Here is a 27,570-nt window from a genome sequence, read left to right on the forward strand (position 1 = left end):
CCAAGTGCGGATACAATCCATCATTGTTAGCAATCGCTTTTACATTTTTACTTGAGCTAATTACTTTCTGTTTATACTTTATTCAAAGAGAGAATATCTCACACATTTCTTAAAAAAAGTAACCATAAAAGAAGAACACACAATTAGTAGAAGAACCATAGAGGATCAACAAAAGACAACAAGAAACATCAGTATGTCGCTGTTCAAATTATTTGGAAAAAAGCATGATTCTGATCGGCAGCATGATGTGAAGCTCTCCCATAGTGCGGAGGGATCGACCACAGTAAAAGACCTAGCAAAGTCGAAGATTGCACCCAGTGGTGAATACTTTGAAAATTTGGACGATAACAGCCGAAAGTCAACAGGTCAGTACGAAAATAAAGGCACAAGATTTCAAAAAATCCAGCCAGTAGACGATGAAGACACCGATGATGATGAGGTGCAGGAAGATAAAGTTTCAGGGCTTATCATCTTGCTTACACTTACTGCCTCCATTTCCGGTTTCATGTTTGGCTATGATACCGGTTATATTTCGTCGGCATTAGTCTCGATTGGTGGAGATTTGGGCAAGACATTGTCATACGGAGAGGAGGAATACATTACTGCTGCCACTTCCTTGGGTGCATTGATTGCATCAATTTTGTCTGGCGTGCTTGGGGATTATTTCGGAAGAAGACCGATTTTAATGCTCTCAAACATTCTTTTCGTCATTGGGGCTATTGTTCAATGCGCTGCACATTCAGTTTGGATGATGATTTCAGGAAGACTTGTCATGGGATTCGGTGTCGGAATTGGATCTTTACTGGCTCCAGTTTTCATTTCGGAGCTTGCCCCAAGAAAGTACAGAGGCCGTTTGGTGATAATAAACTGTTTTGGTACTACAGGAGGCCAATTAGTTGCCTATGCTATAGGTGCTGGACTTTCCAGAATTAAAAATGGCTGGAGAGCCGCCGTTGGAATATCTATGTTTCCACCCCTTCTTCAGTTTCTGGCATTTCTCTTTTTCCTTCCAGACACACCAAGATTCTTAGTTATGAAGGGCAGAATTTCACAGGCGCACGGAATACTTATGAAAATATATCCGGATGCTACAGAGGAACAAGTCAATTCATCCATAAAAGAACTCCAAGAATTGAATAGAGCATTACCTGGAGGTAATGTCTTGCAGAGACTATGGTACGGTGCTAAGTTGCTCCATACATCGGGACCAGCCTTTAGAGCTCTATTCATCACATGCGGAATGCAAGCCCTTCAGCAATTCACGGGTTTCAATTCATTGATGTACTTCTCCGCCACGATTTTCAAAGCAGTCGGATTCAAGGACTCCACTGCGGTTTCCATAATAGTTGCTGCAACCAACTTCATATTTACTGTGGTTGCATTTTTTATCATTGATAAGGTTGGTAGAAGACGTTTGATGCTAGCCAGTTTGTACGGTATGCTAGCATTTCTGGTGTTGAATTCAGTGGCATTTCATTTTCTTGACATTACATTTCATGGTAGCGATGCAATCGTGAACTCATCTGATAGTCATACTTGGGGTATTGTGATTATTATAGCCATGATTGGTTATGTTGCATCCTATGCCGTCGGATGTGGTAATGTTCCATGGCAACAAGGTGAGATGTTTCCACAAGCAGTTCGTGCATTGGGTTCATCCTATGCTACTGCAACTAACTGGACAGGATCTTTAGTCATTTCAGCCACATTTTTAACAATGCTTCAGAACATTTCGCCTACTGGTACTTTTGCTTTGTTTGCTGGTTTAACACTGCTATCCATTATATTCATTCTACTTTTCTTCCCAGAACTATCTGGTATGAGCTTAGAAGAGTCCCAAAAGGTTTTAACCGGTGGTTTCCATATAAGGGAATCCATGAAGATCGCCAAAATGAGAAAGAAGTATGGTAATAAAGTTCCACTAAGCGTCATGGAAAAGCCCGAGAGCGGAGTCGAAGACATGGCTTGAAGTTAACACGACATGATTTAAAAATGTATCACATACGGAACTCGCTGCATGTCCATATATTTTTATTGAGGTAGTCCGATAGACTACACATAACCGTGAACTTATCTGAACAGCTGTAGAAAAGAAAAAAGAAGGTACTCACAATGCGCTGTGAGGTGCTTTATAGTCTTTTTGCAGTTTTTACTTCTTAGTTTTCCTTTTCAAATCTACATAAATACTTTTCACTTTATTTCTAAATAAGCTATTCTTTTAATTAAATGATGAGTTTGTCAAATGATCACTTCTAATTCTAAAACCATATACTGAAATTAGAATTGGTATTTTCTATTCGGATGCCGTGAAATTTCAGAAGCCAAATTTGATTTTCACGTTCTGAGGCTTGACACTTTTTAGTTCCCCAACACTTTTTTCCGATATTCCGGGTCTCGGGATATTTACCGGTCCTGAGGACTAATAGACTAGCAAGAAACTGGAGAAGAAAATTTTACACTCGGTAAACAAACCGAGGGGCAGAGGGGAGCAAAGCAAATTTCTGGCGAATCAGCACAAGAGGTGGGAATCAAAAAAAAGCTAATTCAACTCCCCTTGATTTTAGAACAAGAAATATTTAGATTTAAATATGTGTACTTTTGCACGTAAATCTAAATTGTCACAAATCACAGCTGTTCTCTTCTTTTGAAATTACCCAGGACCTTTACATTCTTTTATATTTTGAATTTAATCGAACGCTAAATTTCTGTGGGCTACTGACAGGAAAGGTATATTCACAGAATGCCGTCAGAATACCCCCAAGGATCATTGAAAAAGATACACAGGGTCAGCGAGACTACACAGAGAACAGATGATATAACAGATATACAATTTTCGCCAGATTTTGGTACAAGGATTGAACCTTTTCCAGATGAGGACACGACCTCAACAGTGATGGTGCTGGAAAATGAGAAGCCATCACTGATGGTTTTATTTTTAACCTTTTTGGCTTCCATCTCTGGTTTTATGTTTGGATATGACACCGGTTATATTTCATCTGCATTGGTGTCTATCGGGGACAGTTTCGGCAAAACATTGTCATATGGTAATGAACAATTCATTACGGCTGCCACTTCACTTGGTGCCTTGATTACCGCCATTATATCTGGATTAATCGTTGACTATTTTGGCAGGAAGCCAGTTTTAATGGTTTCTAACATCTTATTTGTTATTGGCAGTGTTATTCAATGTGCTTCACATAATGTGTGGACAATGATAATTGGAAGGTTGATAATGGGTTTTGGTGTTGGAACTGGATCATTGATTGCCCCTCTTTATATTTCCGAATTAGCTCCAAGCACATTTAGGGGTAGATTAGTTGTGCTTAATGTTCTTGGAATCACAGGGGGCCAACTTATTGCATATGCCATTGGTGCAGGATTAGATTCAGTGCATAATGGCTGGAGAATAGTGGTTGGCATATCTATTATTCCTCCGGTGATCCAATTTGCTTCATTTCTCTTCTTACCGGATACACCTAGGTTTTTGGTGATGAAAGGAAAATTCGATCTTGCAGCCAAGGTCATCAACAGGATTTATAACGGTGCAACACCTGAATTAGTGGAAGAAAAAATACGGGAATTGCAGATCGCTAATTCAGAGATTCCTGGTAGAAGTGTACTTCAAAGGTATAAATATTCTCTCATTAAGATTCACACAGTTCCATCTAATTTCAGGGCATTGTTTCTTGCCTGTGCCCTTCAAGCTATTCAACAGTTTACAGGTTTCAACTCTTTAATGTATTTCTCTGCCACAATATTTAAGGCGATCGGCTTCAACAACTCTACAGCCGTGTCAATTATTGTTGCAGGAACAAACTTTGTTGTCACCTTACTTGCATTTTTTGTTATCGATCGTGTTGGACGGAGGCGGATGCTATTACTTTCGCTCCCATTAATGATGATTTTCCTTATTTTGTGTGCTGTCGCATTTCATTTTATTGATATACACTTTGAAAATCATTCCGCATATGTTAATGGCTCAGTCTCCAAATGGGGGATTGTTGTTGTCATCGCAATGATTCTTTATACCGCTTCTTATGCAATTGGAATTGGCAATGTTCCTTGGCAGCAATCTGAACTATTCCCACAGTCTGTTCGGGGACTTGGAACATCATTTTCTACGGCAACGAATTGGGCTGGATCACTCGTTATTTCGGCCACTTTCTTAACAATGTTGGAAAATATTACGCCCACCGGTACCTTCGCTTTATTTGCTGTACTTTCAGCATTGTCGTTTGTTTTGGTGTACTTCTGTTACCCAGAGCTTTCAAACCTAAGTTTGGAAGAAGTTGAAATGGTTCTTACGGGAGGTTTTAATATTAAAGCCTCTGAGAAACTTGCAAAGAAGAGAAAGAGACAACGGATCAACAATAAAATGAAAGACCAGGATAAGCCAAGCACCCAAATCAATGCTGCATGAGTCTGATTTTATAGTAATTAGACGCATGCACTTTTTTCTTTTTTTGAAGAATAGCTATATTTATATTTAAATAATAATAATAATAATGAAGGTAATATTATATCTAGTGTAAACCGAACTAGCATCCAACATCAGATAACTCTTCCAAGCCATTTTCCCTACAATTTTTATAGCCACTTCGAATATCAAAAACTTTCATAACTTCAGATGAAAACGATGAGAAGAAAAATTGGCGCCGAAAAGCCAGCAGTTCTAGTACTTGTTGAATTTACTTATGAAATATTGTAGATGCTGAAATGCCCACATACGAAGCCATATAAAATATTGTGGTAATTCAAGCTCAATTATTGAACCAAGACCACACCAAGAAATTTAAAATAAAAAGATACCATTAATAGCATCCAAAAACAAAGTGAATGCAGGTAGGTTTAGGAATCTGTTCTATGAATTGTGGACATTACGAGAAATAATGAACGAGAGAGGATTCTCAAAATCCTGAAAATTGTTGATTAGCCATTTAAGAAGACCAATTTACTTCACATATTTCATATTACTAATTGGATGCTATTAAGGTTCAGAGGAGAAATTATCAAAGTATTAAAATAAAAGAGTAAAATATCAAACACCTGAGTTTAACAGTAAGGTATTAAGGTGAAAGCCACCTATGTCAACAGGTCTACATGTCATGTATATTAGCGTTGAATATATAATAATTAGGGCTTATTTTAAACTACTCAGGCGCGACTATCGACGTGTATCTTACCAATTATATGAATTGTCAGTGTGCCTTGTAACTATTATATACGAACAAAGCAGATCTACCGTAATGCGGGAGCAAAATTTCGGCGGTATCCGTGTTCGATATAATTAGTAATAAGGACCGGTGTAAATTTATTTCACAATAGGGAAAATAACAATAGCACTCCTATGTTACCGTTTAAATGATTGCGGTTTAAATTCATCCCAAATCGTATAAAGAGGGATGTTATTTCGGAAGCAGATTCAGCTGTGGAAAACCAATAAATAGATGTTTGTCAATTTACCGATATCGTATTTCTTATCGTTTTGTTGTTGAAGAACAGGCAAGTTGTATCAGTCATGACAGACCAAGGAACGTGCTACTTATTGCTTCCATCGCCAAGGAACTCACTCCTTCCAGATTTAGCGCACTATCTAGGCTTAAATATTACTTTTAAGGACAACAAAGATCCTCATTATCTTGAAACTTTTCCCCTTCATAGAGCTCCATCATTTGAATCAAAGGATGGATTTAAACTACATGAAGCAATGACAATATTAAAATACTTTATATCGCTTCGGCCGGTGGATTGCAAGTACAATTTCTTTGGACACAGCAAGCGGGAAGAAGCTCAAGTTTGGCAATGGGTATCATTCACAAACTCAGATTGTATAGTTGCATTAGTTGATTATCTTGATAAGCCAATGACTCCAGAAGGAAAGAAAGCAGCATGGAAGTGGTCCGAACAAAATGCGCAAGAGTTCGAGAGACAACTAGAAACGACTCCCTATCTCGTTGGATCCGAAAAAACCTTAGCAGATATTTACGGTGTCCAACTCTTCATATGGGGTTTTCAGGTTTGTTGGTATAAAGATTGGTTGGCAAAACATCCAGCCATTGAAAAGTGGTTCCGGAAAATCGTTGACAACGATGAAATTGTGTCTCGGACATACAAAGGCTTTGGACCCGAAAAATGATGTGCGGGTGAAGTTGTGAATATTATTGTTGCTATAGTTGTTACTGTTATTAATAAATTATGATTGACTTATTATTAATTTTGAGCTTTTCATAGGTTCCTCCTACTTTGAGGACATAGTGCTAGAGCGTACGCAGTCTCATAAGAGATCGAATGTTTGCTGGATTACCGATCTTGACGCGAAACGCGACTTCCTGATTTTTATTTTTATTTTTTTTTTAACTTCATCTTGTTTGTATTAATCAATTTCACGTTAAGAGATCCAAGTACATAACTCAAAACACGGGAAATTATCACAGTAAATTTGGGTGAAATCTAGCATGTCATTTATACCACATCTTAGGCGGCCAATTGGAACGAAAGTTAAAGGCTCAGAGGATCATGTTCGGTTTGCCGATGAACCTGAAACGAGATATAGTAGGACTGGAAGACACCCAACTAGATTGACAAGACACGAAAAAGAAGCCAGAAAAGAAGACGCTTTGAGGTTTCTTCGCCGACGCAATGAAGATCTGGATGGATTAATGGATAATGGTGGCATATCTAGGAGGCTTCGAACATCATCATACGCAATAGATCATCCAATACACAGGGACAGGGACCTCAACAAACGTACATATGAATTAATGAGAGAATCACCAATAAGGCGGATACCAAATCCACAGAGCTTGAACAATGATAATGTTCTACGTAGTGTACGGAAAGAGGCAAGTTCAAACCTTCCAATATTAAATAATAGGAAGTTCACGACCTCCACCACAGAAAGTCCACGGAAGAGACACAGAGGATTACTGGATTCCTTATCTTCAGTTGGATCTCGATTACTCAATGCTGCATTGTTTAATGAGAGGAAGGAAGACAGAAAAATGAGGGATAATGATAGGAATATCAATACTGACAGCCTAGTTGAGAAATGGGATAAGGAAGAGTTGAAACGCATTAATGCTAATAATGAGCTTGAACGACAAATAAGGCAGAAAAGAAGATTATTGGAACAACTGAATTCAAGTATAAGAAGATCTGAGTGGAAGGACCAAGACACACCCACGCGGGATGAGTTTAATAAGTATGATCTTGAAGCTAAAATGGACAAACTAGAAAACGCTATTAAAACTTTACATGGTAGTACGTCAAAAGAAGATGTTCTAAAAGAATTAGGGGCAATTAGACAAGAACTTTTAGGCATGAAAAGTAGACAAGAAAGCAATAATATGAAGTTTGAGTCGAGAATGGAAGAATTACAGCTAGAGGCCCAGTTAAATCTAAGAAGGTACAAGAAGATGCTGGAGGATCTAGGACGGAAAAGAAATGAAATAGAGAAGCAGAAAGATGAAATGATTAAAATGTTAAGGAAAGCAGTTAGGAAGAAGAGGAAAAGAAGAGAGGTTAGTGATAGTGGAAGCGAGGAAGAAGAAGAGGAAGAAGATGACGATTATGACTTCCCTGCCGGTAGCAAAAGCCGTGATTACGATAAGGATAATATAGATTTGAGCAGTGATTCAGATTCGATCTCCGAGTTCGAGAACGAAAAATCGCCTAAACATACTTCAAAGTTGTCACCAACTCACACAAGGGGCCGAAAAAGAAGAAAGACAACCTCGAGTTCGATTCGATCTAAACTAAATAAAATAACGAAGAGAATGAAGAGTATGGAACATGACGTTAGCAATAACAGGCATCAGGCCAAAAAATTACAGGAGGAAATTTAGAAACGGTGCTCCTTTCAATTGAATAGATATGCACATATTTAACGAACGACTGTAGGGACAATTGGTAAACATCTCCATCGGATGAAAAGCTGACAATTTGCTTAAGTTGTCTTCTCAAGATGTACTAAGACATTTATTGGCAAAGTTGAATTGACCCGTCGATGAATAAGTAAAAGAATAAATAATACCTTTTCGAAACTGCTTCTTTCAAAGTATGAAGCAGCATCAATGCTAATTCACAGCAATAATAAAGTCTGGATTTTCCTCTGAAAGTTTAGCAATTAGCTCAGCCTGCTCTATAAGAATCCCGATTAGATTAATTTGAATTTGTATGCTTTAAGTAGAAAAAAAGGGAATATTTGGATGAAAAATTCAGATTAGGCATCAGTCGAGTCAATTTTTTTTTACGAAGCCCTGATGAAATGATGAATGCGGTACGTGGTAGCTGCGGTGCATTGTATTTTCTGCGATTTGTAAAATTTATCGCGATGATGGTTTTCTGCACTGATGCGTAAGTAAACCACGGTGTGTGAATAAATTTCTTTCAGTTGGTATGCTGCCCAATTTTTTTTTTATTTATCCTTGCAAGTACATATTATTAGTCGCGGCTGGCCATCTACAAATTTTGGGCGGCCCTATTATCTGGGTTGTTTATGTATGCCGACCTGCTATTGTTGGAATGGCATGGGGGCAGTTAGTTGCTCTCGTGTTTTCCCTGGTGCCCAGACGCACCCACAACATTTGTACCGAAAATGTTTTTGGAGCGTAATATTTTTACTAACATACCTAAAATTCCGTTGCCACTAATTTAACTTAAAATTTCATTTCGATAAACATACCGTCTCTGATCGGAAATCCAACGTAAATTTTATTTTAGATCTCGCCTTTGTCTTTCTTTTTCTAGGCACAGAGTGAAGTTAAGCAACACGATCCGAACTCGCTTTTAAAAGTTGGAGCCAAGCCTATCTTCTTCATATACTCTCGTGATTCACATTCTGCACAAGTGTGTGACATTCGACTGTTTGATCTATACCAACGTTACAGCTCATACAGCCTCGTTACTCAGGTTAGTTTTCACATTCTTTTCGTTCCGGCGAGTTTAATACTTGGAAATAGGGCACGATGAGATTTGGTTGCCTCGTGCAAGCTTGTGCACTATTTATTGCAAGTGCCCAAACTGCAAATGCTGCAGTAGTGGATACAGATACCACCACCACAGCAGCAGCAGCAGCAGCAGCAGTTACAACAGATACGGCTGCAACAACTACAGCAGCAGCTGCAGCTGCAGCTGCCGCCGCTGCTACAACTACAAATACGGTAAACACCTTGCCAACTACTACAACTGCAGCAACAGCAGTTACAACAGCAGACACTACAGACACAGCAAATACATTGACAAATGCTGCTACAACACCAACAACTACAACTACTACGCCGGCAGCAGCAGCAGCAGCAGCAGCAGCGGCAGCTGCAACAACAACATCGGCTACAACAGATACAGATGCAGCAGCAGTAGCAGCAACAACGACAGCAGCAGCAGCAGCAGCAACTACAACCCCACTTACAGTTGACACTGACGAAACTACAGATGACACCGCTACAGATACGGATACAACGTCAAGTGAATCGAAAACTCTAGTTTGGGTTACGATTACGGAACAGGGGGGTGCTACTACGGCCATCCAAACTGCATACACGCAGAAGTTTGTGAGTATGTACTCCACACTCAACACCCCATCATCTGGCGTCATTGGTCTTGGCACCATCAAGGGTACTGTGGGTGCACTCAAGCAATATAAGACGGTTACCATATCCGTTTCGGAAGCCGACAATGATTAGGCTGGTTGTCAAAACACGCGAGACCTCTGACTTCATTTTCATTTTCATTTTCTCTTTCGCATTTGTATTTTCCATTCCCATTCTTTCTCTTCCTGCGCTTTGCGTTTATATTACAAACTGTACTGCTAATCTATAATTTTTATTTCTTTGCTATTGGCTTCGTGAATGTATTTGAAAAATAACCGGCCCGACTTTATCGCGGGATGCCCAAACTCAGTCGATCGTCCGATTATCCTATATTGCTCCAAATTTATACAATAAAAAAAAAAAATTTAATTAATTGGCCCTAATTGCCATATCAGTCTCGATGACGGGCCCCTTCCATCTGTATATAATCGGTATCGATGCAAGAAGACTGCTCGGCCATTTTGCTTTATCCAGATAGGTGGCCTCATTGAATAAGAGGCTTTAGATAAGGAAACAATATATCATTTTTTTTTTCTCTCCATTCAATCTGACTACAGCTCTAATGAATACTGATCATCCAGACGCACACAAACCTGTACAGGATAGGTTGAAGACAGATCATGAACCACCAGGAATTGATGTCGTCAAGAAAGATGCTGATATTAACATTGATGTCAGGTCTCTCGAATACATTTTGACCTATGAGCATCTTATATGCCCAATTTGCAAAACACCATTTATCAACCCATACACAACCACCTGTGGTCACACCTTCTGCAGGAGTTGTCTATTTGAAGCTCTTAGGTCTCCTCTCGGGTGTAGATGTCCATTGGATCGTATTCCACTTCATGTGAATGACAGACTTTTACACAATGATGACTTTTCCAATGTAACATCATACGCACAACAAAACGATGATAATTCCTCTAGTATCAACTCGGATGACGTCAGGAACGATGACGAAGATGTGGGAAGTGCTGCAGATAATGATATATTCCCAGCTCCTATAATAATTTCAAACATAGCGGATGATTTGAAGGTGTGGTGCATTAATAGAAAGCGAGGATGTACGTGGACTGGACCAAGGTGGGAAATAAGGACACATGTCTTGAAAAGCTGCCTTTATACTAGAATCATTTGTGGAAGAAAGGGACGCGATGGTAAGCCATGTAAGAAATTATGCGAAAGAAGATTTCTCACCGGTAACAGCGGGGATGATGCTAGCAATCATGAAAGCAATGATACACAAAAGGAACTGAGTTGCCCGCATGTAGAGCATCCCTGCAAATTTTGCAAGAAAATGATAAGCACAGTCGATTTGGAATGGCATTTAAATAATGAATGTACACGGAACGTCAAATGCTGCCATGGGTGCAATCTGGAATTTCCTGTGAAGACATTTCAGGCTCATGAAAAGTATTGTGAAAAGTTGCATGTAAGATGCCCTGGATCCAGATTTGGCTGTACATGGAAAGGAAGTCGAGAGTTACTACTGAAAGTTCATCGACAGGAGTGCATATTTATAAAGTTGTCAGGGTATTTGGAGAGTCAAGAAGAAAAATTGAAAACGATTTCTACAGAAAATGCATTCCTAAAGACTGAAATGTCAAATATTTTGGATTCTGTTATTCAAGGCCGGGTGAAAAACCTTGGATTTCAGATGGACATGGAAGAGATTTCTTCTGACTCAGAGAGGTTAGCAGAACTTAATTTTAAAGATAACATTAACGATGAGGGTTCCGGACTCCGTTTTGATTTTGAAAAGCTTCGGCTAGGGACACAACGTGCTAAAAGAGCATTGAAAGAACTTGAACTGAGCAAAAAGATAATAACGGATTTGGCCGTTGATAATTATCAAATAAAGGAAGAACTTAAGAATCAGAAAATTGCTATGAATACTATTCATCAGCAACTTCAATTTGTGCTTATGGACAGAAAAAGATTAGATAACAGGATTACCAAGCTGGGATCCGAATCAAACTTGACAAATGTGGATTTGCCCGGAAGCAAGCTCAGCAATAAGTTATAGGATTATATACTACATCATGAAAATGAACAATACTTAAGCTTTATGTAGGTGCCACCGTCTGTTTAAGGATTGACTTATCCTTAAGATAAAAAAGGTTAACGAGAAAAAAAAAAAAAAAAATTCCCAATTAAATAAGATGCACTTTTTTGTACTGCTCAAACCGAAAGAGCTTTAAATTGGACTACATTTCTTTGTGCTTTCCATAATGTGCTGCTTTCTTTAGCAAAAGCTATCTGGTCACAAAATGAATGAACATAATGATGATGAACTCCTTCTAGTAGAAAAGCATACAAATTACATCAAAGACTTATTCCGAAAGCCCGTGTACCTTGAACATTGGATGGCCGATCATTTAAAGATGAATGCATTATATTGGGGGATATGCGCTCTATTTCTAATGCATCAAGAGGATGCCTTTAAAAAGGAAGATGTTGTTTCTTTTATTATAAAGTGTTATGATAATAAATACGGAGGTTTTGGTTCTGCACCAAGACACGAAGCCCACATTCTCTCAACACTATCGGCTCTTCAGGTACTCAAGCTTTACGATTCATTAGATGCACTCAGTAAGGAGCAAAAGGATAAAACTATAAGCTTTATTAAAAGTCTACAGTTATCAGATGGTTCTTTTGAGGGCGATCGATTTGGTGAAGTGGATACTAGATTTGTTTATACCGCAATACAATCACTAGCAATTTTGGAGGAATTGGACAAATCGATCGTGGATCCAGCAGTAGATTTTATTCTAAAGTGTCAAAATTTTGATGGCTGCTTTGGAATGGTTCCTGGAGCCGAGTCACATGCTGCACAAGCATTCACTTGTCTAGGGACATTGGCTATATGCAATTCATTAAATAAAATTAAGAATCCTGAAGCTTTAGAATGGTGGCTAAGTGATAGACAAACAGCAAACGGTGGTCTCAATGGGCGCCCAGAAAAGTTACCGGATGTATGCTACAGCTGGTGGGTATTATCATGTCTTTCAATATTAAAGAAACTTGATTATATAGATGCCGAAAGCCTTGTTAAATTTATATTGAGAGCGCAAAACAGCGAAACCGGAGGGATTGCCGATCGACCGGGAAATGAATGTGATGTTTATCACACATTCTTTGGGATGGCAGGTTTAAGTTTAATGAAGAAGGGAGATCTTTTGCTTATTGATCCAATATACGGCTTACCTACAAATGTCACTAAGACGATAAAGAAATATCCGTATTAAGCCGATATGTATATAGAGTCCTGTGTAAACGATTAATCATTAAATTCAAAAAAAAAAAAAAAAAATGTTGATCTATAACCCAAAGTGACATGCTGTTAAGAACTATCATTTAACTTTATTTCAATCAAGTTTAACTATGTATACAGCCACTTGATTTGAATGCCACAAAATGGCACCATACGTCTTCCAGTATATGTATAAACTGTTGTATCATAATAACTGCCGAAATTTTGACTTCCTTGTGGCTGGTCTGTACTCAAAAAAGCTGACTTTACCATCCTGTATAAACTTACCGGGATTTATGACATGACAGTTTTTGTATATGAGATCAAAAATAGGTGTAGTGGGGTCACAAATCACAAGAAGATCCGGAAGAGGGATGAGACTAAGAATTTGTGCATAATTCGATAATATTGGTCTGATTCTACTACTAAATGGTGACAAGGTGCCTTGATCAAGAAGAGTTTTGACCACCTTCCTGGATTGAATCTCATCAGGCTTCAGCTTCGGTTTCGTCACTCGATCTATCTCTAGTAGAAGGTCATCCCCCTTTTCAACGGTGCTATCAGCTTTCTTTTCAAGCTCTTCCTTTTTAATATCGTTTAGTTTGTCCTTTGATAAATAGGTAATATCATTTCTTCGCAACCTACTTCCAATATCATCTCTGACAATGGTAATATCATGCGAGAGATAATTCATCTTGCATGGATTTGATGCCCAGTCAACATCTTTTACCCACCTTTTTAAACGCCGTCCAAACATGGCTGGAACCTTAAACTTAGGCCAAATAGAATTGGATCCTTTGGTAACCAAAGATGACCAAGGATCATTATCACCAGGCAAAATCGTAAAGTGAACTTTCCCACAAAGTTTTGGGAATCCTTGCAATATTGATGCAAATGAATCGAAGTATGATTTATATAGACTAGATGATGTAATGTAAGAAAATGAAGAACTTTCTGTCACATCAAGTGGGCTGTCTATGAATGATCCCGGAAAGACAATGGAGATGATGTTGACATTCTGCTCATCGATCTCATTGGTCAATGTGGTGAACAATTTCTTGAGAGCCTCCAATACTTTCAAATTATTTAAAAATATGTCACATCCAAGAAATATCATTTTGTGTTCCGGAAATTCTCTCTCTATCATTGGAAGTCGTTTTTTCAAGCCAGTATCTATATGGCCATGCTTTGAATAAATACCATTGAAGTCAATATTCCCTAACGAATCGATTGAAACCTCTTGGAGTTCCGATGGGGGAGATGCCAATGCACTAACATAGAATTTTCCACTATTGGAATAAATTCCATCACAGATCACGTAATTTCCGGAAGTCACAAAGCAGTTTGTGGGGAAAATGCACTGAGACAACTCCAAAATAATAGTATCGGTATCATCTTGTAACTGCCATAGACCTGCGGAGCTGAGAGTCAAAATCCCGAAAAGAACAAAATGTTCACCATGGTGTCCTAGCAAATTCTTGATTGAGGTGATCTGTTGATTAGCCATCTGAGGATGAAAAGAACCAGTTATGGAATTCATAGAGCTAAATGTTCGTGGCTGGAAGTGATCATTTCTTAATAATCTGTCTTTGAGTATATGAAATCTATCCACATAGAAACTGATACTATCTTTAGACGTAGGAAGAGATATGCTATCATCTTGGGAGTTTTGAACGGGAAGAAAATATAGTTGCCTTCTACGTTCATCAAACCTGATTCGTTGAAATCTGGAAATGTCGACAATTTTGAAAAAATCTGTCCAATCGATGGAGTCATCTAGCATTTGTAATTCTTGGTCAACTCTATTCTGACTAGAAAGAGAAGAAGCTGGCTGTGTATCTTGTGTACTTTGCATAGAGTCACTAAAAACTTTAAATGATTTCCGAGTATTTCCAGGCAACTGACCTGAATTTCCAAAAGAGAGATCTCTAGATTTCAATTCTTTTGCATTTTGTTCGGAATCTATTTCCTTGATTATAACTTCGACACCGTCTCCGTTAAGAAACAATCCTCTATTTTGATCTTTCCATAACTTTCCAACACGTTCCAGAAAAGATACCGTTAACGGGCCTCTCCATTGATTCCCAAAATTACGCCCGATATAAGAACTTAATTTTTCTAAAGCATCTGATTGTATATTCAACCCAAATTTCTTAGTTAATGTTCTGTAAGCTATGGGCCTTAAATTAGATGGCCGTAATACAATCGGAAGGATAATTGGTTTATTCAAGTTCGCTGATTCCATTACCGATAGATCAATTCCAGAAACTTAACTGCAAATTCTTACTTTTTAAAAAATGAAAGAATACCACTCAGATCTGATTTATTGACAGGAAATACAGTTTTCATGCTTTATCCCTTACGCGTTTCCAAAAAACATGTTTCGTCAATTACTACTTTTTCACCGCTTCTCTGTTCAGTCAATGACATGAGTTTTACATCCCTACACAATTGGCCGAAAATAATTTAGATTCGAGATTCGAGACTAGTAACATTTACAGCCCACGGATGGCTTGCATCTTATTGTTGGCGAAAAAAAAAAATATTTTTTCCAGAATTATATGAATAGGGCTTTAGGCTATTGTTTAAAAGCTGGAGTTGCATGAAAAATATCCGCAGAAAATGCCTGCGAGTTATATCAATTAGCGAACGGTGAAAAAAAAGTAATCGATCCTTAAATTTTTCGCGGGATTTTAATTGCTTAACCTGTAAAGTTGGTAGGTAGATCAGTAAATAGCGCAATTTCGAATTTAATCAATTGTCAAGTCCGATTAAAATTAGCGTACAAGGTAATGAAATGATTAAAAACCTCATGCATTTTTAAATTTCTAATATCAAACTACAGATGGAAGGAGAGAGGAGTGATGTATATAACATTTATGTTTCCTCCCTCAACATTTCTCATGTCAACTTTTGCGCAGAGTTAAGTGCATCTTGAACTTCAATATTTTCTTCAATTTATATATCAGCAAAGCATACACAAAAGCATTTTATTAAAAATGCTCAGAGTAAATGAAAATTCAATAAAGAAAGAAAGTATTCAAACCGAGAAGGAGTTAAATCATGATTTGGCAGATTCTAAGGTTAGTACTTCTGACTTTTCTAGTATTCCATCTTTCAAGAAAGAACATCAACTTAGCAAGAAATTGAGATGGAAGATATATTTTCAAATTATGCCGTTGTTCATACTTGTATATTTTTTTCAGTTCCTCGACAAAACATTGTTAAATTATGCGGCTGTTATGGGTATCACGAAGTATTTAAAAGGAAATGAGTACAGTAACTTGAGCACAATCTTTTATGTAAGTTACTTAGCTATGGAACCATTTGCTGGTATTTGCATTCAAAAATTACCGGTTGCAAAGTTTCTTGGAGTCAATGTTATTATATGGGGTATCGTGGTCAGCTGCCATGCTGCCACAAAGACCTATGCAGGGTTGATGATTGTAAGAACACTTCTTGGTCTTTGCGAAGCTAGTGCGGGAGCTTGCCTTATCGTGATAACTGGAATGTGGTGGACTAAAAAGGAGCAAAGCCAGCTCACTGGTTTATGGTTTATGCAGATTGGTACTGCACAAATTATTGGAGCTCTTATTTCTTTTGGCTTTCAGCATGTCCATACAACCACAATTGAAAGCTGGCAGATTTTGTTCATTGTTATTGGTATTATAACTGCTCTATTGGGTGTTGCAGTTTTGATTTTCCTTCCAGACAATCCTCTGACATGCAAGTTTCTTACCGAAGGTGAGAAACAAGAGGTCATTGACCATATTAGAATTAATCAAACTGGGGTCGAAAATAGAAAGTATAAGTTCTACCAGGTGAAAGAGATTTTGTTTAAAGATAAACAGACCTGGCTATTATTTTTTATTGTGTTGCTTTCCCTTATCAATGGAGGTGCAATTACTACATTTTCTAGTATTATCTTGGAATCGTTCGGATTTGATCACTATCAAAGCACCTTTATGCAATTTCCTTCCGGTGTTATCACCATAATCTCGGCTTTGCTTTGCTGCTACCTTCCAAGTTATATTGGGGAGAGGTGTCTTATTGTTTCCTTTATTAGCTTACTATCATTGATAGGTATTGTGTTACAAATTAGTCTCGATGCTTCTCAAAAAGCCGGTCGCTTAATCGGTGTTTATTTGATGAATTTCAATGGAGCCCTTGTTGCATTAGTTTATACGTGGGGTGCGATCAATACCTCAGGTCATACAAAGCGTATCACAAGAAATACAATGACATTAATGGCCTTCTGTATAGGTTGCTTGCTTGGTCCACAACAGTTTAGGAGTAAAAACGCTCCGAATTATACACCAGGAAAGATTGCATTGATTGCAGAACTTGCAGTTGTCATAGTTCTTGCATTGATATTAAGAATTGTCATTATTAAAGAGAATAAATCAAGAGATGAGAAGTACAGAGATCTGCCAGCTGAAATTCGTAATAGGGATGCAACTTTTCTGGATATTACAGATATTGAAAATGTTAATTTCAGATATAGTTATTGATTTTGATGACTTTGATTTGTCTTTCAAAAAGCTTCATTTTTCATGTTTTAATTCATTCTAATAAAATAAGTATGTATGACCACGACTGCAGTAATAAATGATAATATTGATGGGCGTACAACTGTGTGCGAGTGCTTTCCATACACCTCAAAAAGCATCACTTAATAAAAATTAAAGATATTTAAGCATGTACATTCCACTTTTAATTTCACAACTTTATAATTTGGTATTTTCTCTCTTATTCAGCCTGAAAAACATTCAATATACTATTTAACGACAACTTCAAAAAGAAATCGGAGTCACACCTAAACCCAATTCAAGAAATCTTGCACCTTAATTAAAAAAAAAAAATAAAAATGGGTAGAACAATAATATCAATTTTTGTAAAAAGTTCGGCAATTCTTCATGCGTACGATAAGTAAATACGTAGTAAAAAAAAAAAAAAAAAAAACGATAGCCACTGAACTGACAACATTTGTACTTGGCACATTAAAATATCAAACTACTTCAATAATTTTTAGGCAGGCATGGAATTTTTTGTCTGAGTGCCAAAGCTAATACTTGTTGTGACGCCAAATAGCAATTTGTAGAATTCCGCAGGGTTGTGATGACTAACCCAAATTGTGGAATAAAGAATGCCAAGAAAAATAAAGCATGTATCGGACTCTAAAAGAAAAAGAGCAATTTTTAGCTGTGATTGGTGCAAACTTCGCAAGAGGGCATGTTGTCGGTTCAAAAATGGAACAAGAGTATTTGACGGGAACACACCTTGTACAGAATGTGTTAAAGGAAAAAGAAACTGTATTACAACCATTAAACGAAGGGCAAGAAATCATGGACAAAACTCAGATTTGAAGTACCATTTAGAATGCCTTCAAAGAATTGTCAAAGCTATGTTTCCTGAAACGGATCCAAACAATATTGATGATCTCAGAAGTATGGCCAAGGCTCTATTTGTTTCCTTACCGGACACGGATACCGGGATCAATATCAATGATTCCATTTTTAAGAGACAATCTACTAATTCTACCAAGGCGCATATCAATTTTAGAGGAGGTTCGAACGTTTTTAATGCATTATTGCAATTAGGAGATAATAATAAGGGTAAAGATGACATCTTACGATTCGAAAATCATGGCTTAAATTCAGCAATTGGCTCGGCAGAGGTACCAAATTTACGGAAATATTTAATGATTAACCTTATTCCACAGTCCGAAGCTGAAAAATACACTGAGGTCTTCTTTAAGAAGGTACATTCAAGCTATTTTATTTTTAATGAAGAAAGATTCCGTAGCCGAATGGACATTTATTTCAGAGATTATCCAGTTTTGGCGTCAAATAATTATGAACAGTTCACCAGTGAAGAAATATGCACAATGTATTTAGTGTGGATTTTAGGGCGAAATACACTTTTATCGATGGGCGCTCCAAATGAAAATATTAATGTGGTAGCCGATACCATTATTGCTCGTTATCTCAGAGTCATTAATTTGTGTCTGTCTGATTTTGTCTTTTCTAAGTCGATTGATAGCGTACGAATGTTGTATTTGGCTGCTCTATATCACGATACTTTAAAAAATAGGGAAACTTGCTGGCTTCTTCTCAGTAACTGTTGCTTGAAGTGTATCAGTATGGGTTTTCATCGGAATCAATGCATTCAGAAATTGGACCCAGATCTCCAAGAAGAAATACGAATAGTGTGGTGGTCCAGTTTTAGATTACAAGTTAACAATTCCGCTATTTTGGGGAAGCTACCCGTATTTTCTCTTCAGGACGTAAACTTGGATCTACCAAAATTGGATTGCGTTGAAGATCCATTGTTTAAAGCCTCATATTTTAAATCGGTATCATTATTGAAGGTGATGTACTCTGTTCTTAAAAACAGAGAATATCTTTTGTCTAGTAATGACCCCTGGTCAAAGGAGAATATTGGTACAGTAATGAAACTTCAAAGGTCTCTTATACATTGGAAAGAAACATGCGATATTAATCTTCAAAATTATAAGACGAATCCCCCAAAGCGATACTGCATAAAAATGCACCTGCAATTCCATTATGTCTCGATGTCTTTAAGTCTGCCATATTTATTGGAGGTGAGTATTAAAATGAAAGGCCATATGAACAATAAGACAGCCTTTTTGACACCGATGTGTTATGGTTTGTCGTCGGCAGTGGAACTTACAAATGTCCTCCAGTTCTCTGTCGAATCGCATTTGATAAACGGACTACTATACTATGATCTTTTCTATGCATATAATGCTTTAATGGTTTTATTACTTGGCTACACATTGACGAAGGAGAAGTCCAGCGACGAAAATTCACAAAATTATAGTTTGGTATTATATACGTTGGAAAAAACATTTTCAATCGATTCCCTCTCTATTCTGAAAGCCATCGAAACAATTCGATCGGTTAACCAAAAGTATGGGGATAAAGCAGTAGGTGTTATGAAAGAATCAAGCAAAAAAATTAAGCTGTTGCTAAAGCACTTCAAGCTAGACAACTCTAATAATGAAGTAACCATATACAGGAAGAAGGAACTGGATGGTACACCATCTGACACAAACTCTATTATAGCAGGTGCTCCAAATTTCCAGAGCATATTTCAAAGTAGCGAAAACTTTCAAGATATCATGAATTACTATTTTTCTTATAATTCACCATCTGAATGGACTAATGTACTTTAAGCTATGAAGACTGTTAAAAAAGTATGCACCATTAGTAATATTGCTTCTTCGATATCGATGCTGATCTTTTATTACGGTATTGCTAGTTGAGAAAGATTATGTAAAAAGGTAAATGGCAGGAATAATTAGGAAAAGGAGCAAGATCATAAAGCTACTCATGCTTAAATATTGACAATTTTACTCACTATAAAATGTTACATATACATGCATGCAAATCTTTACTATCTACTATTTTATATTATTTTATATTAATTGTACAGAAAAGGCATTACATCGTTTATTCACACACTTCATATGGGAATCACAGTGTAATGATGGCGACACCGACGAGGGCAACTAATAGTAAAGGCAATGACGTGGTTTGTATCATTGGAGCCATTCCCTCATAGTTATAAACTGATGGTGTCGTAAAGTTTTGGGAAGAAACTGAGCTATATAGCAACGTTGATAAACTGAGTGTAGGATGAACGTTTGAGCTCAAAAGTTGTGAACTGCTCTCAGGTGCAGCTTGAGTAGTTGGAATTGAATATTCTGATTGCGTATTGATAAAGGTTGAACTACTCTTTGTAGAGCAAGGAATTGAGGTGATGGTGCTGGTTGTAATATTTTGTGCCGAAATAGACGAGGACAAATTGTAATTCTCGAAGTACTGGTTAGGTGCACCAACTGAGCGGGTTGTAAATGAAAGAATGGCTGAAGTTGGTACAGATATCTTATCAGAACTAGATGTGCGCAATGAATGAAATTCTGTCCCTGTAGTCTTGGTTTCATCTTTAATACTTGATGGAATCTCGGAAGAACTATTTTGAGGAACAAATGTTGGAAAAATGTAAGTACTAACTTTGACAGTTGTTGTACCTGGTGCGGCCAAAACTTCAGTACTGCTATTGTTGGATATCGAGGAAATAGTTGGTAATGAGCCTGACCAATCTTTAGAAATGGTGCTAGACTGACTCTTTGTGTTTGAAGAAATTGTAACAGTTCTCCAGTAATCGATGGAGGTACCGGACTCTGAAATGTTTCCGAAAGTGGCAGCATTTAAAGATGTCGATGATGAAATCTGCAGGCTTTGTGTCGTTGTGGTAGAACTTAAAGAAGATGAAGCTGGGTAGCCCATGGATGTGCTAGTAGGGTTAAGTGATCTGGTTGTATTTGACAAAGTGAACGAAGCTGCAAGAGACAAACTTAGCCCTGAGGAACTTTGTATTGAAGTGGACGTTGTAACAGTAGAAGTGATTGACTGTATGGAGGACGAACTGGCTGAATCTGAAATTGAATTTGTACCTGTTGTCGTTAAGATAGAGGAGAAACTCGATGACAAGGATAGGGAGGATGAGGATGAAGATAATGGTGAAAATGAAGAAGAAGAAAGCGATAATGGTGATGAGGAGGAAACAGAAGACGATGGGGTTGATGATGTAGTCGAAGAAAGGGATAACGTTGATGAAGAGGAAGCAGAAGACGATGATGCGGATGATGATGATGATGATGAGGATGATGATGTGGCTGTTGATGATACAGCACTAGTTGTATTAAGCAAATCAGCCATTGCATCTAAATATGTTTCATCATCAACCACATTATTTGTGGCATAATAAGCATTCCAAAGCATGATACCGCCAAAGTTAGATGATTCTGGAAGTATGTCATCTGTAAGAGCCGTACTAACGATAGATGGTTCGACATAACCACCAGATGGAGCTGCTGCAGAAGAACCAGGTAAACCCAAAAACAATTTGATATCTTTATTTTTGCTTGTGGTATTTGCCCAGTCAGCCCACCATTCCCAATTAAAGCTGGAGCCGGATAAACTGCAGTAGTTATTGTAGAATTGAATAAATGCGAAGTCGATATCAGCCCCATTAAGTAAAGGTCCAACATATGCATCATTTTCTGGACATTGTGGAGCTGCAGAAAGATAGTATGTCTTTGAAGAATCTTCAGAAAACTTACTTCTTAATTCATTGGCAGTAGCAACCAAACCTGTGCTACTTCCACCTTCTATGTCAAAGTCAAATCCATCGATAACGGCATCTCCAAAAGGTCTTGTGATGGAACTGTTATTATCAGGTCCAAAATACTTCCATAAATCATCGGCAAAGGTAACGCCTTCGGCATCGCTGGTTAGTTCACTACTACCTGTTGAACCTCCAATAGAAAGCATAACCTTTTTTCCAAGGTTTTGACAGTATTTGATTCCAGACACGATATCCGTAGTACCATCGGTACCATCACAGGTATAAGTCCAGGAGCCATCTGATGTCTCTGGATAACATTCTGCGGGCCAAAGATTTATTTCCATAGGATCTGGATAGACATTTAAAAAACTCAAGATAACAATGTCCACGCCATCATCAGCACATGTTTCTTCTAAGGTTGGAGTATCAGTAGCCTGCCCCCAGTACAAAGCAATCTGTCCAGGGAGAACAGGAGAAAGCTTTGCTGTTGCTAGCACAAAGCAAAAATTTATGAAAGTCAATATGATAAGAAATTGCATCTTTATGATCGATAAAATAACGAATGAATGATCACGTAAGTGAGTGTATGCTTTTTGTATGTATAATCTTTGAATTTGTTCTACTCGGAGCACATATTTAGTTTAAATTAGTAATGGAACGAACCAAATGTATTCATAAACACTCATACTTATATAGTCATCGAAGATAATTATTTTTGTTGATGTACTTCGTTGAAGTGAATCAAATTAGAAATATTTGCATCCAGCCATATTGATTTAGCTTCGGAAATCAGCTTCTACGAGTAGATCACGACGATTCTTGATCCTCGAAACAAGAATATGTGCAAGCATTTCCATTATTGCATGAAAACAAAATTTCAATTGTTCCAATAGCAAACTTTAGGGAACAAATAAATTACATAAAAATACGTCTGGACTTAACTAATGATCCATAATGCTTTGGTTCATGTTCATTTTTCTCAAAAAGTAGTTGTCAAAAACTTTTGGGATCAAGTCCTAAAAAAGAAATTTATCTCCTCAGCCATCTCCCCATAATTCTCTTTTTAGAGGAAATATTTCCTAAAGAGAAATAATTTATTTTTTTCATCCCCAATGCAAGATCCAATTCAGCTCAATTCAGAAGATTGAAAATTTTGAAACAATAGGCTGAATAAATTTATTTCCTGATCCATAAAGTATTTTCCTGATCCATATTTATGCAGGCCTCTTTTTTTGTACTCATGTCTTCCGTACGAGGCGTGTTAATAATCTGAAAAGGTATGGATTGTCCTAGCATGTGTTACTCAATGCTTGAAATAACGAGAATTAAATTTCTTTTTAAAATAATTGTTTTTATGAATATTAATCCCAAGTATCTGGATGGGTCATATATTAATGATGCAACCCAAATCGTACCTAGAAGTTTACAATACATATCAAATTTCTCCCAATAAATGGCGATCTTCAAAAGTACGCAGTACTTCCAATTAATATATTCATACTTAGAAATAAATTATCGTTGGTAGCCAAAAAGAAAATTAAATCTTTGTATGCGAAAGAATATTTCCTGGTTCATGTGTACAAGATATACATGTATACACGACTCCTGATTTCCCTTGTGCTTTCATCTTTATCATCTTTGAAAAGAGGCGAGTAGTGCACCATTTCGATAAAATCAAGCTTGAAATTGTACGGTTGTTCCTGTGCCTTTTGGAAAAATGATAAATCCGCGTCGAGAAGATGAGGTCTATGAGGAGTGAATGCAACTAGTACTTTACCAGTTTTCGGCGTAATCAATTGTTTGCATGTTTTTAGCAACTTGTAATGCTCAGTGTGATTGAAAATAACATCACTTAAAATGATGGTATCAAATGTTTTCCTCTCAACTGGGGGTCCCGATATCAGTGATAGTATGTCGCTGATATCGTTTCCCCATATGAATCCTAAGGACTTACAGTTGTTCTGAATTTTATTCATCTTTATATTGTATTCTATGTTGTTTACTAACTCTGGATCGGGATAATCTGTTGCTAAAGCCATTGAAGCTCCTAATTTGGCGCAGAGGATGGATGGAAGAGCACCGCCAGAACCAAATTCTATAACGGTTCGGTCTTTTACCAGTGTATCCATATTTTTCTCCAGATATTTTGCAATATACTTGCATGCATTTGTCAATATGTGTCCATACAAAGGTGATTTTCCTATAAGGTGTATATCTATAGGCATGCCAAGCATTGTATAAAATTTCACCAGGTGTCCCTTTATTACCGGTTCCTCATAATCATTGTTTCCAAAAATCCCACCCAGTAGTACATCTGTATCACTTTCATCACTATTTTTTGGTGCTTCCGACATCCTGTTCCAAAAAATACTTAAAATATCATTTTGTACAATTATCTACGTTCATATTAAGATTCTGTAATCTCGTTAGAACTTTTCAACTAAAACCTCGAGCGAAAAAAACTCCAGAAAACAGAGTGAAAAGGAAAAATAGCACGAGCTACAAAAACAACTTCTACTCTCCAATTCTCTGAAACAATATACATATACCTATATACTTCTTGGCGGTCAAAGCATGGGTGAATTTTACAAAGGGTGCATAATAGAGTTATCTTACTTTTGAGGTCTTTTTAACAACATAATACACTTTAAAAAAAAGAAATTAATCCACATATGGGATAAAGTTGTTAAAGCAAATATTGCTAGTGTATAAAGCGAAACATTTGAAACAGCAATGTATTAACATTTTTCTTGTCTCTTTTCGATTTTCAGACAGCTTACATAGTAATCAAAGGAGCTGCATTCCTATCTCCGTAGTTATTGTGCTTCATGAACTCAATAGTGTCACGGTCAGACAACTTAAGCACTTTCTTAAACCTTGTTCCGATAGGTTTCAATTTCTCAATATCACAAGATTTAGTCCACAAACCAATCTTAAATCCATTTCTTCTAACATTAAGAACAACACCATTCACCTCAGTTTGATCATCATCCTCGATAGTCTCTCCAATCACACTCAATAAAGCTCTTGTCCAAATCTCATGAATATCAATATTTTTAGATCTAAACTGGTGCGACCATTTACCACCTTCGGCATTTGCTGTATCCTCCCATTCTGGTTTAATATCATTACGGAACAGATGGTAGTCTGATTTTAGAGGTAGATCAACAGCTTTAGGAACAGCATGGTATATTCCCCAGAATTCTTCGACAGTATCAAATGACACAATAGGCTTTAACAAATCAGCCCAGCTCTCATTCTTATCGACTGCAGGCTTCGTGTACCACAAGGTCCACTTGGAATTAAGAGGATGTTTAACTGTGAATTCTTCTTTATTTTCCAACACTGTAACATCCTTCTTCTCCTCTTCAGGTTTGGCCACTTCTGCTTCGACTGGTTTCTCTTCCTGCTTTGCCTTGTCCTCCTGTTCTTCCTTCTTATCTTCTAGGGATAATTCAGCAGTCTTTTTATTTATTTCTTCTTCCGACATCTGCGTAAAGTCTCAATAGTTAGTATGTGAATCGGCATAAAAATATGCCTTCTTCGTGAAAAGTTCCAAATACTTAGCTCAAAGTCCAGTTATTTGATCTCATAATCTAATCAACATATGATGAAGTCAAATGCATACCAAATGTTAATTATTTGTATTAGAATAGCCTGCAAGGATATTCCACTAACAAACAAAAGTATACCCAATGATGAAATGAAAACTTCGTGTGAACTTCAATTTAGCAAAAAAAAAAGACTTACCTTTGTACAAATATCTTAAAACTTAGCAGAATAATTTCTAGGAGTTAGATGTGACCTTTAAAATGATACCGCTTCTTTATGTAAATGCTAAAGGTACAAATCGCATCGTCAATTAATGATATTTGAACTTTTTTTTGTCTACAGGCTATGCCTTCCACTTCCACGAATACAAGACAAAAATTTTTTTTCATATATTTATGCACATTGTTTATGTATATATTATATTTATGCTTCACGACGGCCCATATATATGCTCATAAATTTATCTCCTCGTTCCTCAGTTGTAGAGATTATTTCCAGTGCCCGATACTTATATCATCTTATATTACGGACTAAGTATGACACTGAACTCAAGATGTCAAACGTTTCTAAAACTTCCAGCACAAAATCTGTCATTACTACTGATGTTGGTCTTGCTTATGGCGTATCAAAAATACACGGTGTCAATCCAGTCCTTTTAATCGAGAAAATTCTGAGAGAACGAATATTATACTCGTTGTACTGGCAACAGCCCTGTGTTACATTAAATTTAATGACACTCCTCGATGAAGTGGTATTTAATGTTAAATTAATAGGCACATACTCTGATGCTGGAAAGGTGCGACCTACGAGATTCATTTGCATTATTCTTCGACTTCTTCAAATTCAACCTACATCCGATATCATCGCTTATCTACTGCAACAAAATGATTTTAAATACTTGCAAGCTATTGCAGCATTATATGTTCGCATCACGATGAACAGTATTGATATTTATAAAAATCTTGAGCCACTTCTATCAAATTACTGCCGCCTCCGAATTTATGATAGTGGAAAATCATATATAATACATATGGATGAATATATAGATAATTTGTTGACCGGTTCAAGCTTTTGCGATTTGACTTTTCCCAGAATAGTTAGACGAGACCAGTTGGAAGAAACAGGAAAATTAGACGAGAGGTTAAGCTCCATACGTGATGACTTTGAGAAAGAAGTTGAGGAGCAGGAGGAGGGGCAGCTTTAAGTAAAAACAAAAATGTCATACCACCTGATAGGACTGCCATTAGATTAATTAGGCTTTGGGTAACTGATATGTATTTTTAAACATTGAATTTGCTAAAATATTTATATTAAAATGAGTGCTGACCTCTTCTAGATTTAGTTGTATTCCTTTCCTTCACCGCTGATGGACGTTCCGTTGACGGATTAACCTTTGGCTGACTGATTGATTTTGCCAAAACACGGTCAACATCAAGTTCGTCTGGTAGAATTACCAATCTCACTTGATTTCCTCTTATATTAACAAACTCGAGTTCTTTCGGATTTCGATCCTTCAATGTCATCCGAACGTTTTTGAGATTCATATTCATCGAAGGTGCCACTGATATTATGTCACCTATAATCACGGTTCCATCTTTCAGTTCAACTTGAACCCTCTCATTTATCATGTTCATAAGAAAACTGCAAAGTTTCATTTTTCCAAATAGCTTGCGATCTATGTTCGTTTAATATGTTTGCTTACAAAAATATCAAGTTGATGTACACCTGTAGCTTTTGTTGAGCAGTATATACCCTCATAAGCTTAATAGCGTTGGCCAACGTTGAACTGTGTTCTCGCACAACCTTACATTTTCTTCTTTTTCTAAGCTCAGTAGAATATTTTATGCATCAAAACTTCCAACGAAAATTTTCGCGCAGAACTCTATGGATTTATGAACTCAAAACTGACAGGATGCCAGATTCGGCAAAATAGCTTTTCATCTTCAAATCGCTATATATATAAATTTCATTTATTTTTTCCCCTCAGTTTTAGTTGGAGCACAAAAAGTTTGACTC

The 27,570-nt window shown here is 37.1% G+C and overlaps 15 protein-coding genes across 15 annotated transcripts; 10 read left to right on the plus strand and 5 right to left on the minus strand.

The window, feature by feature from the left end:
- Nucleotides 1-193: 193 nt before the first annotated feature.
- BRETT_001588 (uncharacterized protein) lies at nucleotides 194-1,969 on the plus strand (the record flags this gene model as incomplete). Its single annotated transcript, XM_041280135.1, has 1 exon — nucleotides 194-1,969. The coding sequence occupies one exon, from the start codon at nucleotides 194-196 to the stop codon at nucleotides 1,967-1,969; it is 1,776 nt and encodes a 591-aa protein (XP_041135018.1).
- A 771-nt stretch (nucleotides 1,970-2,740) lies between these two features.
- Nucleotides 2,741-4,420, plus strand: ITR1 (myo-inositol transporter itr1; the record flags this gene model as incomplete). Its single annotated transcript, XM_041280136.1, has 1 exon — nucleotides 2,741-4,420. The coding sequence occupies one exon, from the start codon at nucleotides 2,741-2,743 to the stop codon at nucleotides 4,418-4,420; it is 1,680 nt and encodes a 559-aa protein (XP_041135019.1).
- A 1,098-nt stretch (nucleotides 4,421-5,518) lies between these two features.
- BRETT_001590 (uncharacterized protein) lies at nucleotides 5,519-6,136 on the plus strand (the record flags this gene model as incomplete). Its single annotated transcript, XM_041280137.1, has 1 exon — nucleotides 5,519-6,136. One exon carries the CDS (start codon nucleotides 5,519-5,521, stop codon nucleotides 6,134-6,136), a length of 618 nt encoding a protein of 205 aa, XP_041135020.1.
- Nucleotides 6,137-6,455: 319 nt separating this feature from the next.
- Nucleotides 6,456-7,844, plus strand: BRETT_001591 (uncharacterized protein; the record flags this gene model as incomplete). Its single annotated transcript, XM_041280138.1, has 1 exon — nucleotides 6,456-7,844. One exon carries the CDS (start codon nucleotides 6,456-6,458, stop codon nucleotides 7,842-7,844), a length of 1,389 nt encoding a protein of 462 aa, XP_041135021.1.
- Nucleotides 7,845-8,966: 1,122 nt separating this feature from the next.
- On the plus strand, nucleotides 8,967-9,683 carry BRETT_001592 (uncharacterized protein; the record flags this gene model as incomplete). The annotated part of the gene is made up of 1 exon (XM_041280139.1): nucleotides 8,967-9,683. The coding sequence occupies one exon, from the start codon at nucleotides 8,967-8,969 to the stop codon at nucleotides 9,681-9,683; it is 717 nt and encodes a 238-aa protein (XP_041135022.1).
- A 469-nt stretch (nucleotides 9,684-10,152) lies between these two features.
- On the plus strand, nucleotides 10,153-11,619 carry BRETT_001593 (uncharacterized protein; the record flags this gene model as incomplete). Its single annotated transcript, XM_041280140.1, has 1 exon — nucleotides 10,153-11,619. One exon carries the CDS (start codon nucleotides 10,153-10,155, stop codon nucleotides 11,617-11,619), a length of 1,467 nt encoding a protein of 488 aa, XP_041135023.1.
- Nucleotides 11,620-11,863: 244 nt separating this feature from the next.
- On the plus strand, nucleotides 11,864-12,841 carry BRETT_001594 (uncharacterized protein; the record flags this gene model as incomplete). Its single annotated transcript, XM_041280141.1, has 1 exon — nucleotides 11,864-12,841. One exon carries the CDS (start codon nucleotides 11,864-11,866, stop codon nucleotides 12,839-12,841), a length of 978 nt encoding a protein of 325 aa, XP_041135024.1.
- Nucleotides 12,842-13,051: 210 nt separating this feature from the next.
- BRETT_001595 (uncharacterized protein) lies at nucleotides 13,052-15,091 on the minus strand (the record flags this gene model as incomplete). Its single annotated transcript, XM_041280142.1, has 1 exon — nucleotides 13,052-15,091. One exon carries the CDS (start codon nucleotides 15,089-15,091, stop codon nucleotides 13,052-13,054), a length of 2,040 nt encoding a protein of 679 aa, XP_041135025.1.
- A 754-nt stretch (nucleotides 15,092-15,845) lies between these two features.
- BRETT_001596 (uncharacterized protein) lies at nucleotides 15,846-17,357 on the plus strand (the record flags this gene model as incomplete). Its single annotated transcript, XM_041280143.1, has 1 exon — nucleotides 15,846-17,357. One exon carries the CDS (start codon nucleotides 15,846-15,848, stop codon nucleotides 17,355-17,357), a length of 1,512 nt encoding a protein of 503 aa, XP_041135026.1.
- Nucleotides 17,358-17,992: 635 nt separating this feature from the next.
- Nucleotides 17,993-20,044, plus strand: BRETT_001597 (uncharacterized protein; the record flags this gene model as incomplete). The annotated part of the gene is made up of 1 exon (XM_041280144.1): nucleotides 17,993-20,044. One exon carries the CDS (start codon nucleotides 17,993-17,995, stop codon nucleotides 20,042-20,044), a length of 2,052 nt encoding a protein of 683 aa, XP_041135027.1.
- Nucleotides 20,045-20,345: 301 nt separating this feature from the next.
- On the minus strand, nucleotides 20,346-22,541 carry BRETT_001598 (uncharacterized protein; the record flags this gene model as incomplete). The annotated part of the gene is made up of 1 exon (XM_041280145.1): nucleotides 20,346-22,541. The coding sequence occupies one exon, from the start codon at nucleotides 22,539-22,541 to the stop codon at nucleotides 20,346-20,348; it is 2,196 nt and encodes a 731-aa protein (XP_041135028.1).
- Nucleotides 22,542-23,573: 1,032 nt separating this feature from the next.
- On the minus strand, nucleotides 23,574-24,356 carry BRETT_001599 (uncharacterized protein; the record flags this gene model as incomplete). Its single annotated transcript, XM_041280146.1, has 1 exon — nucleotides 23,574-24,356. One exon carries the CDS (start codon nucleotides 24,354-24,356, stop codon nucleotides 23,574-23,576), a length of 783 nt encoding a protein of 260 aa, XP_041135029.1.
- Nucleotides 24,357-24,778: 422 nt separating this feature from the next.
- Nucleotides 24,779-25,492, minus strand: TIF45 (eukaryotic translation initiation factor 4E; the record flags this gene model as incomplete). The annotated part of the gene is made up of 1 exon (XM_041280147.1): nucleotides 24,779-25,492. The coding sequence occupies one exon, from the start codon at nucleotides 25,490-25,492 to the stop codon at nucleotides 24,779-24,781; it is 714 nt and encodes a 237-aa protein (XP_041135030.1).
- Nucleotides 25,493-26,107: 615 nt separating this feature from the next.
- Nucleotides 26,108-26,758, plus strand: BRETT_001601 (uncharacterized protein; the record flags this gene model as incomplete). The annotated part of the gene is made up of 1 exon (XM_041280148.1): nucleotides 26,108-26,758. One exon carries the CDS (start codon nucleotides 26,108-26,110, stop codon nucleotides 26,756-26,758), a length of 651 nt encoding a protein of 216 aa, XP_041135031.1.
- A 106-nt stretch (nucleotides 26,759-26,864) lies between these two features.
- Nucleotides 26,865-27,209, minus strand: BRETT_001602 (uncharacterized protein; the record flags this gene model as incomplete). The annotated part of the gene is made up of 1 exon (XM_041280149.1): nucleotides 26,865-27,209. One exon carries the CDS (start codon nucleotides 27,207-27,209, stop codon nucleotides 26,865-26,867), a length of 345 nt encoding a protein of 114 aa, XP_041135032.1.
- Nucleotides 27,210-27,570: the final 361 nt, after the last annotated feature.

This window comes from Brettanomyces bruxellensis, chromosome 4 (assembly GCF_011074885.1).
Source record: "Brettanomyces bruxellensis chromosome 4, complete sequence".
In the NCBI taxonomy this organism is placed as follows: domain Eukaryota; kingdom Fungi; phylum Ascomycota; class Pichiomycetes; order Pichiales; family Pichiaceae; genus Brettanomyces; species Brettanomyces bruxellensis.